Raw genomic sequence first — 12,256 nt, forward strand, 5'->3', positions numbered from 1 at the left:
CCCTGCAGTTGCTTGGAGTCTCTGAGCTGCATTGGATAAATGCCTTTCCCATCCGATTGACTCTGATTTTTCAAAGAATATATATATTATTTTTTTTTAAGAACACCTCTCTGGTCTTCAATACTTGTTTGCATTTTACGCAACTGAACGGTTTCTCAGAGTAATGGCCGCGCTCAGAATCACTGTCTGATGCTCTGGAGAGATGAATTCCCGCTGAATTTCCCTTCCACCTTTGGATGAATCTCTGGAGTTTAAATTGTAGGAAGGAAAGGGGAAAAAATCACGATGAAAGAGAAGTCAAAAAATGCTGCCCGGACTAGACGGGAGAAAGAAAACAGTGAATTTTATGAACTGGCTAAATTACTACCCCTGCCCTCAGCTATCACCTCTCAGCTGGACAAAGCATCCATAATCAGACTCACCACCAGCTATTTAAAAATGAGGGTGGTTTTTCCAGAAGGTAGGTGGGAATGCCTATTCGCTTCTATTTTCATTCTGATCCAGGTATCGCTTGCCGCTTTTACTTTTTTTTTTTTTTTTTAAAGTAAATTGCATTGGGTGGTGTGCTCGGAGGCAGGGTGCTCTCCGCTGTCACTTTTCTCTGTCGTAAATACTTTCCCTTCAGTTCCTATGACAGGTTTGGTTGGGGACTTACGGTGCTTTTGTCAACACTTGAAGGCACTGAGCTCTGCTACGTGTTCTGCTAAAGCAAACACGGGTTTTCTTTTCCCCCAGTCTCCCAATAAGATGTACATCCCCCGCCAAGCACGTGCGTGGCGAAAGAGGGGACGATTCACCCCTATTTATAGCCTTACTATGGGGGGGGAGTTAATATATGGGTAAATATTTACATAAGTCTACGCAAAGTCCTAAAGCCTTAGTTCAAGTTTCGAGCAAAGGTGCGGTTTACAGGTACAGCACACGCGTACAGGCATGCTCCCACACGCAGCCTAAATAAATAAGCCGAGCACACCGAATCGCATCATAAATGTGATGCATCTCGCTCTGAGGATCATTAGGGCAGTCTGAGGGCTTTAATCGACCTCGGCAATTTTTAACAGGCGTTTTGCTCTCCGACACATTCCATCCCCCTGCCCACCCAGTGCTGCAAGCCCAGCGTCCGAGGCCGGGCCTGATTCTCCTCCACAGCCAGGCAAGCAGTAACCTTCGCGCTGGCTTCCACAGCTGCAACAACGGTCCCGCCTGCCTAGCGAAAGCAGACTTAAGCGTGCCAAAGTATGCCTTGCTTTTGAGTAGAATTAGGATTGGGTCTTATACATCGGCTGCCAAGAAAAACAAACAGCGCAGAAAGTTAAAAGTCAGAATAAAGTTCTCCTGTGTTCTCACCCTATTGCTTTCATAAGATGTAGGGAACCCCCCCCAGAAAATACTTCACGAATCATTTATTTAGATCAACTCGGTGGAGAGAGAGTCCGCATGAAAGAAAAAGTATTAAGAACTTTTTATTTCCCCGACATAAAACCAAAATCTGCTGCATCTTTTATTGAAAAGTATGTGTACATAAGAAACAATGTAATACAGCTATGTGCCTCGCTTTTCTGTAGCTGTACCTCGAGTCGGTCGGTCTGTCTGTGCTATGTTTGTACTATATTTTACAAATCAAGAGTGGGTATACGGCCTGGGTTTCTGTTGCTTTGGTTTTCGGTGTTGGTTTTGGTTTGTGGGGTGGCTTTTTTTTGGGGGGGTGTGTGCTTTTTGGTTTTTGTTGTTGTTGTTTGGGTTTGTTGGTTTTGTGTTTGGGGTGGGTTTTTTACCTGATTACATCTGTGAACTACCGGTGTTAATTCTAATTTTTAAAAGTAAATATGCAATCGGGCAGTCATTTGGACTGGGGGAGGTACACCCACACACACCACCCCCGGTTACGTATGAACGCTTATACCTAAAGTCCACAGCAGTAATTTCCAATCCAGTGCATTTTGCAATAACTTCTTTAAACAACCTTCCATACCTCCGAGTCACTTCGAACCAAAGAAGGGGATAAGTGAAAGCCTTAAATAATAATTAAAGCTTTCATCAAGCCCCTTTCCTCTTCTATGGGACCTGCCACCTTGAAGAGCGTTATGCAGGACAGCCCCCCGTTTCAAAGGAGACCTAGTTGTCCTTTATACTGTCAGCGCATACTTTATAAAAATAAAGCTATTGCAAACTCTGATGCCCATGATGTTCCTAAAAGGATTATTAGCAATGATTTGTCAACTCCTGCGGTCTCAGTAGGCTACCTTTCTGCGTGATTTCGAGCAGGTCTCGTCAATTACCGGTGCCTATGTAGCGGGTTGTTTGATCAGAAGAAGCATATGGTGTTGCTTGTAGGCTGCGAGTAATCACGGGAAAGGAAGAATAGCCGATCCCGGTCCCTCGGTGGCAGCGCAGGATGTTTGAATGCCCTGGGGAGCGGTGTGGCGAAGTGCGCCGGGGCCGGGGCCGGTCGCAGCAGATGCTAATTTGAGCGCGGAGACAGAGGGGGCGGCTGAGCGGGGCTTTGCAGGCAGCAGAGCCTCCGCAGCCTAATTAAAGGCAAACTGCAAATTAAACGGGAAGGCGGCGAGCAGGCGCGAGAGGGCTCGCCCCGGCGGGGCGCGCTGCCGCGCGAGGCCCGACGCCGAGCGGGAGCCAGACCCACGCGGGGGCCGCGCGCCCCCCACCCCCGGGCCGCAAGCGGGGTGGGCACAAAGGCCCGAGAGCGGGGCCACGGCGTGGCGTGGGGCCGGGCCGTACGGCCCCTCCGCGGCCCAGGCGGGCTCGCTCTGCCTCCCACGTATTGCAGGCGGGCGGGTGAGCGGGGGGCGGCCCTGGCCCGGTCACGGAGCCGCGGGTCGCCGGTGCCGCGACTGATGGCGAGCGAGTCGCCCACGGCGGCCTCCCGGCGCTGCGCCCGTGCCTGGCCGTGCACGAGCAGAGCCTGGGGCCGGGCGGTCTCCCCCGCGACCTCGAGGGGCGGCAGGGACTCCGGGAGCGGCGGGGGCGGCCGCTGGGGCTCCCGGTGCGGGTGTGCTTGTGCAGCGGGCGCTTCCAGCTCTGCCGGGCTGCAGAGAGGGAGGTGAGGAAGAGGGGGGCGATCCCGGTCTCCCGGAGCCCCCGGCCAGAAAATGAAGTAATTGCTTCGCTGGGAAGGGAGGACAGGTAGTGACAGGCAGGGAAGGTGCGCACCGAATGGAAAAGCCTTCCTGAGAGGAGGCAGGCTGGGAATGTTGGACGAATTTAAAGGGGGGGGGGGGGGGTGTCCCTCTGCTTGTTTTTCCCTGGGGAGGAAAGCGATACAAGCATTGGGACAGAGCCGATGAGTTGGCCAAAGGGCTGGAGATGGGTAGCAGGAGGCTCGCGAGCACGGTAAAGTGTCACGTCATACATTTAAAGAGATCTTGGAAGAGTCAGGATAGAGAAGCGTTGCCTCCGTAAGAGTGAGCTGCCCTTCCAATGTAACTCACACCCCCTCTCGCCGGTGCAAAAGCGGATTTCCATCTGCCCGGAGAGTGCTTGCATAGGGGTTGGTTGTAAACAGTCACGTACAGAAAGATGTACGCTCTCCACCGCCGCGCACACGCGGGGCTGGGGACAGGGGAACAGGCGGAAAGAATCGGTGTGCATTTGTCTGCATATTTTTACATCTGAAAGGTTCCTAGAGATAGAGAAGTTGGGAGACTTCGGATTAATTTTGGAAAGGAGAGTTTTCTGGGAGTAAAATGACAAGAGCGTCACGCACGCAATAATCACGGTGCGGTTCCCGTCTCGCCCCCAGAAATCTAAACACAAACCAGTGGCACTGGATAACCTTGATAAACCGAGCAGAGATTTTCCAACGAGATCCCTCCCGTAATGGCTGTGTAATTCTCTCAAGCTACTAGAACACCTGGGTTGTTCTCTCTACCCCTGATTTCACTTTACTAGGTCTCCAGCAGATTAAAATTGTCAAGGGCGAAAAGTGTTCAGCGGCTTAGGTAGCTCGCATCGTTTCAGTGCTAGAACTCTTTTGCTTCAGGAGGAGAAAGCTTATAACAAATAGTAGTTTCGTGATCGGACAGCTTTTGGGAAGGCTGAAGACCTGCTAAATCGTTGAGGAGAGTAAGGAAGATATTTTTCAAAAAAAATTTTTAAGCAGAACTTCCTAATAAATTTACTCTTGAGTTAACTTTCATTAAAAAACCCCACACCCTAAAATTGCAATTGAACATTAAATATTTAATGGCAAGTAACGTAGCCTCGAGAAATACCTAGAAAAATTTCCGGGATGTCGAAGGACTAAAGAAGTTTTCATTAAAAATAGATCCCATCGCTATAACCAGTGGGGTAGCTCTTCACTGACCTTCGCCGGTATCCAAAAAGTGAAGGGAGAAGAAAAAAAAACCAACCCAAACCGACCCAAACAAACAAAAAAACCCCACCCAAACCAACAAGTGGCGCAATTCATAGATTTTTACTTGTTTGGGTTGGTTTGGGGGTTTTGTTTTTCTTTTTTAATTAGGAATATTTTAAGGGTCCTATTCTGCTTACGCGCACAGAGGGAAAAGGAGCGTTTGCAGTCTCTGTCCTGATGGGGATGGATCGTTTCCGCGCCGAGAGGCGTTTGATTTTCAAGACAAAAGAGGCTCCGTTTACATAAACTTTCGCCGAATCAGGATGGTTAACATTTCAATATTGAAATCCTTAACTTTGTTTTATTTTTAAGGGGGGAGAGATCAGCAGAAAAAAAAATCCGTTTCCCACGTGGATAGGTGATTTAATGCTGTTTTTCTTACTGCTAAGGGAAATGATTGAGCATTAGGTTTCAGTGTTTATTTTCTTACAGAAGTTTTTCTCATTTAAACTGCAGTTTACTCTCCACGCTGCTTCTGTCTAATTCCAGTTTTTATGCGAACTTAAAATGTGAAGTGAGAACTAAGCTACTAGGACGAACGTTGAAAAAGCAAATTTATGTATTAAATAGAGTACTAAGTGACATAAGTGGGGAAAATCCAATTTTCTTTAGAAACATCCCCTCCCTTCCTAGTAGCATACGACCGTTTTAATGTTGGAGGCTATTTTCCAACTTGCATATAAATAGGGTGTGTTCGCAAGTGCATTGGTGCAAACCCTTCCCTCCCCAGTTTCTTCGGAATAAGGGCTCTTTGAACTTGCATCTTCTGTAGAAGAGAAAAAACAGTTTGCGCTCACAAATTTCCCTGATTTCCCCCCCGCCCCCTTCCAATTTGGGCACGGTTGCGTTTGTTTGCATTTCAGAGCGCAATTCCATTACCCCGTGTGTGCCAAAATGTTGGTATTTCTTTCTAGAGTGAGTCAGTCTCGGCATTATTTCCACTACCGTTTTTTTAATAGGATTGTTTGTTTAGTCAACAGGACTTTTCCTCCCTCTTATTATTATTTTTATAAAGTAAGCGGGATGCTAACTTATCCCTGCTCTAAATGAACACATGTGATTTACCGAGATAATAAATCTTTACAAAACCTCGCTAATGGCATCCGCAGGCAGTTGGAAACGAGCAGCATTGTTTTTTTTTTTTAAACGTAGCTTATTCCATTTCATCCGAACCCTCCGACGGCGACCCGCTCCTTCACAGAAGCCTCATTTGGCCAAGATTTTGAGTTATCATTAACCACTGCCTGTTAAATTAACTGAGAAATCAGCCCTGTCGGACGCTAGGCGATGGCAAAGCGGAGGGCTGGCGGGAGCCTATTTAATTAAATGGTTAATCGAATCAAGCTAATTCCTCGATACAGCAGCCGCCTGCCTTTTCGCTTGGCGGTGACTAGGACGTACAGCTGCTGTCCCTGCGGCTCCCGGTGCTGTTATTTATCCTTTTCCCTGGGCAGCAAGGAGAAATGACCGCCCCGGAGATGGGAACAGCGCCATGCCGCCCCCCTCTCCCCAAACAGCCGGGCGGGCCCCGCTTGTCCCCCGAGCCGCCGCGGCGAGGGCCGTGCGGCAGCAGGGGGCGGCGGGAGAGGTGCTGCGCTACGAGCTGCACACGGCGGTGGAAGGCCCGTGCCCGCCGTAAAGCTTTACGGGCTCTTCGCCGAGCAGGTTACACGAAGCCAGCGAGCGGAGGCGAGAGGGAGCGAGGCCCGGGCCGCCCCTCCTTGGCCTCCCCAGCGCCGCGGGGGCGGCTGACGGGGGCCGGCCTGCCTCGGTGCCGCAGCGAAGGGGCGAGCCCCGGGGTGGAGGTCGTCGGGGGTCCCGCACCCCTCGCCCGCGGTGTTAGCATCCCCAGAGGGGCGGGCGGGCGAGCGAGCCGCCTCTCCTCCATCTTTAACGAGCCGAGAGCGGCTCTTAAAAGGGCAGAACAAACGCAACGAAACAGAAGTGAGAGACGTTCCCGGGCCGGGGCCCCCGGGAGGCGGCGGGGAGAGCCCGGGAGCGGGGCGGCGGCCGCCGCCGCTGCCCAGAGGGGGAGGTTTAAGAAGCGCCTGGAAGCGAAAGGCGCGGCGGGGCTCCTTGGACCCGGCTCGGGCAGGCGCTCCCGCTGCCGCCCCGGCGGGCCGGCGCCCCGGGCCGCCTCCGGGCGAGCCCCCTGCGCCTCTCCCTCGCCCTGACCCCAGCGACGGGAGAAAACTCCCTGCCTGTGGGGCCCGGCTCCCGGCCGGCACCTGCCCGCCGTGCACGGCAGCCGTGGGCCTCGTACTCCTGCCCTCGCCCGTGCACCTCGCCGGGCCGTGCGGCCAGGCATGGCGCAGGGACAAGTCCCCAGGCAGTCCCCGGGGATGGCTGTGCCTCGAAGCCTGGCCTCCAAAGAAGCGTATCCGGAGCTCAGGCTGGGGGTCTCCACTAAGTGGTTTTTAAATCCGGACGTCAAACGGTCCGCTCTACCGGTCTTTGCGCTACCGTAAGTCCGGATCGCGCTGACGTGTCGTGACGGATAGTCCGTTGGGGAAATCGTAGTAAGCGCTTTTAAAAGCCGGCAAATCAACACAAAATAGGTAAGGGCTTGCACCTTCTGGCCACCCCCACCCCACCCCCCCACCCCCGCCCCACTTTGCTATTGCCAGACAAAGGAGGGGGTCGAGGTGGGTTCTGCGCTGCAGATGCTCACAGAGGGACAAGTAACCCGGAGACCAACCAGGGCCAAGGAGCTGCCCGGGCCTCCTGGAGTTTCATTTCCCTGCGCCTGCCTTCCTCTGTCTTTGCCTAGATCGAGGTAGAAATGATTGAGGAATCTCTTCCCCCTTCCGTGGGACAGAAGTGCTTCTTGAGACAACATCGCCACTGGGTAGGGATGACACCCACCCAGCCCTCCATTGGCTGCCGACATCAAGGCTTGCAGCAATCAAAAGATGAGGGGAAGGACAGGGCCAGCGCAGCCAAGCGCGGCGGCCGTGAGCCTGTCTGGGGGGGCAGGCGGCCGGGGGGGGCGGCGTGCCTAGTGCCGGGGGTGGGCACGGCTGGGGAGAAGGCATTTCACATGGATCCGCCGGTGTAGCTATCCCATGAAACACCGATGGAGATGCTTTTTGATGTGGAAAGTGCAGTGGTTTTCCATTGGGAAATGCTGAGAGAAACGATGAATCAGCACGCTTGTTCCGAGCAGGATCTCCGTGCAGCCTCGGCGCACGCCGTTAGGTACGAGGCTGTTGTTCGTAAAGTAATCAAGAGCCTGTCTTATTTCTTTTTTTTTTTTTCCCTCCCTTCCTCCTGACAGTGAACAATTTCTTGTGGCCCAATTTGTTTAACTTCTTAGGAAAAATAAAAGAAAATATCCTCGAGTGGGGGAGATTGCTAGGTAGAAGCCTATAATCTATGTTTTGTCAAGAGTATCAAATTCATTCCGAAAGAAAAGCTCGATCCATTTATTTTTGCTGCTTGAATAACACAGCTGGATGATGCCTTGAGCTTACGCTAGATGGTTGCTCATCATTCATTCGCCAAGAACTGGCCTAAATGGTGCCTGTGGGATTAGGTCAATTTTAGTGGATCTACTTCGCCTCATTTGGTTACTAATTGGTTTCTTGTTTTATAAATCGAAATCTCATTTTCAGGAAATTACAAAACCCATGCAGCCAGTCCATTGAGGTAATCCGTGGGTCGGGGTATTTAAATGGCAGCGGTTCTACAATGCGTCAAGTAATAAGCAACAGGAAAACTTCGCCTCCATTTCCAAATGAAATGTGAGCTCGCTAGCTCCTTAGATCCATAATAGATACATCCCTTCTAAGGCTACTTATGTAAATATGATAAACCAGACTTTGATGGGGGAGGGAACGCAGGGAAGACAGCAAATTTTATCTGCTAAGGTTAATGTGGCATATCTTGGAAATCTTCCAAAATAGATTATGTTTTGCTTTGTCTTCGGCCACTTTAGCTGGGAAAATCCTTCGCCTAAAAACGATTTCTTTATCCATCCCCTCACAAAGCTGCTTGTTTCTATTCCAAACCTATTATGCTGTTGGCTCTCCAAATTACAAGAGAATCTTTAGATCTTGTTTCCAAGCGTAATCCTGAAGCAAAAGGGAGATCTGATTTCCTTGTTTTGTTTTAAATAGACAATCAAAGGATTTGCAGAATTTTCTGCGGTAGGTCAAGTGCAAGAAATCACAGTTTGCCCCCTCGATAAAAGGAAATTGGATATTAAAGCGAAAAGGGGGGGGGGGAAATAAAAGGGAGTATTAATGGCGAGGTTTTCTCGTATAATCTTCAAAACCAGTTTTTAAGGGGCATCAGAAGGACCCGTCGATTTGGGAGAGGCTGGGCTTGCCAATGGATAGAAATAGTCTCCGACTTGAAAATGCTGAAACATCTGGGAAGTACAAAGAATCGTCTCATGCGATAGGATTTTAAAAAACCGGCTCAGGTAGACAAGTGGAAACGTTTAATTATAAACCATTAACAGACACAGCCCAGCAGCGCGGGGCTTCCACCTGAAGCACAGCGAGGAGTTCAGCGCCCCGTGAAGAACCAGCTTCCCGGGGGAGGTTAACCTGCAATGCCCATGAGCTGTTCATTAACCCGCCAGGGTCGGGTTGTTTTCCCTTTTAGAAGCAGAATAATTAGACCCGTAAACTTCGATTAATAAGCAACTTAAATCACAGGAGGGGAGTGCAGATTTAGTCCTGAATACAGGAACCCGCCATTCAAATTTCCCTCCAGGTGGGGGGGCGTCGCAAGGAGCCGTCTCGGCCGCCTCTGCCTTGGTGGGCCATCCTGGCTTAGAGAAACCTCCGAGGTGCTCGCGAAAAACAAATATACAGCGGGGGTTTCTCTCTTTTCCTGAAAGCTGTGCACGATTTGCCAGCTCCTTGCTGATTTCGGGGGACGGAGCTCCGTCCTGGTCGCTGGGTGTCCGGGGACGGGCAAAGCTGCCTGCGGGGACCCGGTGCACTCCCCGCGGGTTCACTCGCTTCGAAGGGCGCAGGGAACAGAGAAACCCGGGGACTCAGGGAAAAGCCACTCACTGGGGGTCCCCGTCAGCTGCCGTGGAGGAAGTAATGGGAAGGAGCTTGTTTCGAACTGGCACCCTGGTACACGCTGGGGCTGCGGGGTGGGGGCCAGGCCAGAGAGATGCCCGGCCTTTGTAGGGCCTGTGAAGTTAACGAGGGAGGAAGGAAGTGCAGGAGCGGTGAAGAGACAGGTTGGCGTGAAGAGGCGGACCAGGAAGGAGGTAGGAGAGAAGGAAAGGCAGGGGTGAGAGGGGCGCATCGCTCCTGCGCTTCGGTGGTGGGTAGGGGGGCGAGGGCCGCCGTGGGATGCCCCGTTCAAACAGCGTGGAGGAGATCGTTAGCTTTGTTTGGACCGGCAAACAGCTAGGTGAAATCGGTCAATAGCGAGGGATGCCCGCGGCTGCATGCTGCCGCCGCCTCGCCTTTTTGCCTCGAAACAGCCGGAATACGGCTGGAATACGGCTCTCGCCTCCCCCGGGCGATCCGCACCTCAGCCAGCAATCAGGATTTGTAATTTTTCCCTCCCTTTTACTTTATCTTGGTGTCTGCATGTCAGACACCTCAGCCGTATTTAGTAGCATAAGCGTAAAAGGTTTCAACTGCCCCGTTTAAATTATCTCGGCAAACAACAGTGTGAAAAGGCATGGCTCATAAACAGTTTTACTCCGCTGGAGTGACTTCCATCTGGCTTTTATTCCTCCTCACGTTGCATAGGAGAAAACAAGCGGCGTCTGAAACATTAGACAGGTCCGGAAAGATTCATTTTTGGAGGGGGTTGTTTGGAGGCAGATCATCCCTCCCTGAGGAGACGGCCGCCCGCCAGCGCAGCGGGAGGGAGGAATGGTGGGGAGGGAGGTGAACCCCGGAGACCCGGCTTCGGGGTGGGGGAGGGAGGACAAGTCCGCGCCGTGGGACAGTGACTTGCCTGGGCCGCCCTAATGTGCCTTACCGCAGCCGTGAAACTACTCTCGGCTTAGTGACAGCCACTCACTTGTGTGGGGGTCACTAAAAGCAAAAGTGTTTTAACACGGGGCTCGGAGAGGGCTGGATGAGCCTCATGTGGTCGCTCCTCTCCCTCCCCAAACACGTATGACAAACCTTCCAAGTGAGAGGACGGTGGCCCCGAACAGAGAAAGAGGGGGAGGTCACAGACCAAACTGGAGAGTGATCTCTGGCGAGCAAAGGGTCTAAGCCGCTCCTCACCCTTCCCCGTCCAAGGACTGCTGGCTGATTACCCGGCAGGCCGAGGCCGGCTCTGGCTGCTGCCGGGGGGGAGCCCGCAGCCTCGCCGGGCGCTGGCAGGGCCGACCCGCAGCGCCCGCACCGCCGGGAGGTTCTTCCCAGAGACCGTCGTGCCACGTTAACCGCATCCTCCCCTCGACATCAAAGGCTTCCCCCAGCACACCTCTTTCTTTCATTTTAAATGGCTCCCAGTGCTGTCCAGGAGTCGGTGGCGTTAGGAGAAAAGCGCGTTCCCTGAAGTTCGGGGAGCCAGTTCCCAGTAGCTGAAGGCAGCACTAAGAAGCCCTTTTATCTGACACACTATTTCACTTAGGTCTTAGGGATGAGCTTCACCGTTAACTCTAAATAAGTATTTTGTTATTTTTCTCTTATGGGAGCTAGGTCTCCTCAAAAAAGGCTTCTCTGTGCAACGAAATCATGTCTAGCTTTCCAAAGATTGTATGTATACATGTTTTAGAGAGAACACAAGCAAAAAAATTGAAAAAAAAAAAGTTTCTCTCCAGCAGGCCAACAGGAGTCAATTTTTCATATTTTCGCCTTTACTTTTTTGTGTGTCTTAAATAAACAGGACTTGGAGAAGCCTGGGGCCACTCCAGCCGAACCAGCCCGCTGGATAACGTTGGACGAGAACTGGGATCCCATCTTTTGCAGGTACTGGTCTGGAAACGGCAGACATATGATATTAATGATTAAAGAAATCATTCCCTTTTCTTCCCTTTTAATTGCCACCTTGAGTAATTTTTAACTGTCCAAGTGTTTAATAAAAAGGGGGGCGGGAGGGGGACAACTTCAGAAATACAAACAGTAGCGGCTGAATGTCGTGCGTTTCAATGGGGCTGTGGTTTGGTCCCTTCGGGTCCTTTGCCCCAGCATTGTCCAACACAGGGTCCTCAGCGAAGGATTCTCAGTGTATCCTGGTGTGTCGGGATACAGGAACGTGATGGCTTTTCCCCAAATTATTAACAAGGTGACAAATCCCGTCAATGTGCTGAAGCCAGCGTGATGTGGAGACAACAGGGAGAGGCTCTAGAAAGAGGCTGGGGGGAGGCTGTCCTGGGTAGAAGGGCTCATCAGGCACAGAAATTAGCACCGTCGGAGGTAGGACATATTTGAAAACTTACTGCGAACTGAAATATTAAGGAATATTAGCGTTTACCATCAGGACGCGTATTTGGTGGGGTTGTGTGGCCTTTTGGGGGTCTATTTTGCCCTCAGCACACCCAGAAGTCCCACCTATGTCTGCTGAAACATGCCTGACAATTTATCTCGTCCCTTATGTACACTGCGGAGAGTTTCAGATCCTCCTCGCTCGCCTGAAGTCTCCTCAGCAAATATCCAAGCACTAAACCCCTAGTGACATTTGAAATGGGGTAGAAGTATTCAGGATTTCTGGGACCGACATATTCATCATCGGGTAGCCAGGCTCTTCTTAGATACTTCTCAGGTACTTTGCATTACTTTTGAGCTCGGCCCCGTTGTGTCTCGGGGGTCCAAGAACTTTAGAGGCATCCCTGTCCAGGAGTTGTTAATTTCCTTCCAACCTTTTGAATAGTCACAGCCTGAACAGGGATGACTGATGGCTAAAATAAATCAGAGGGACAGGTACTTCATAGATCTGTCTGTCTTC

General features: G+C 51.6%; 1 protein-coding gene across 1 annotated transcript in view; it reads left to right on the top strand.

Annotated features, from left to right (window-relative positions):
* Positions 1 to 285: 285 nt before the first annotated feature.
* Positions 286 to 12,256, top strand: part of SIM1 (SIM bHLH transcription factor 1) — a 48,752-nt gene continuing 36,781 nt past the window's right edge. Inside the window, exons 1-2 of the mRNA XM_056344026.1 lie at positions 286 to 460; positions 11,198 to 11,280. Of these exons, the coding sequence (XP_056200001.1) occupies positions 286 to 460; positions 11,198 to 11,280 (258 nt within the window). The remainder of the gene's footprint in view (positions 461 to 11,197; positions 11,281 to 12,256) is intronic.

The sequence above is a fragment of the Falco biarmicus genome, chromosome 6 (assembly GCF_023638135.1).
Source record: "Falco biarmicus isolate bFalBia1 chromosome 6, bFalBia1.pri, whole genome shotgun sequence".
NCBI lineage: Eukaryota > Metazoa > Chordata > Aves > Falconiformes > Falconidae > Falco > Falco biarmicus.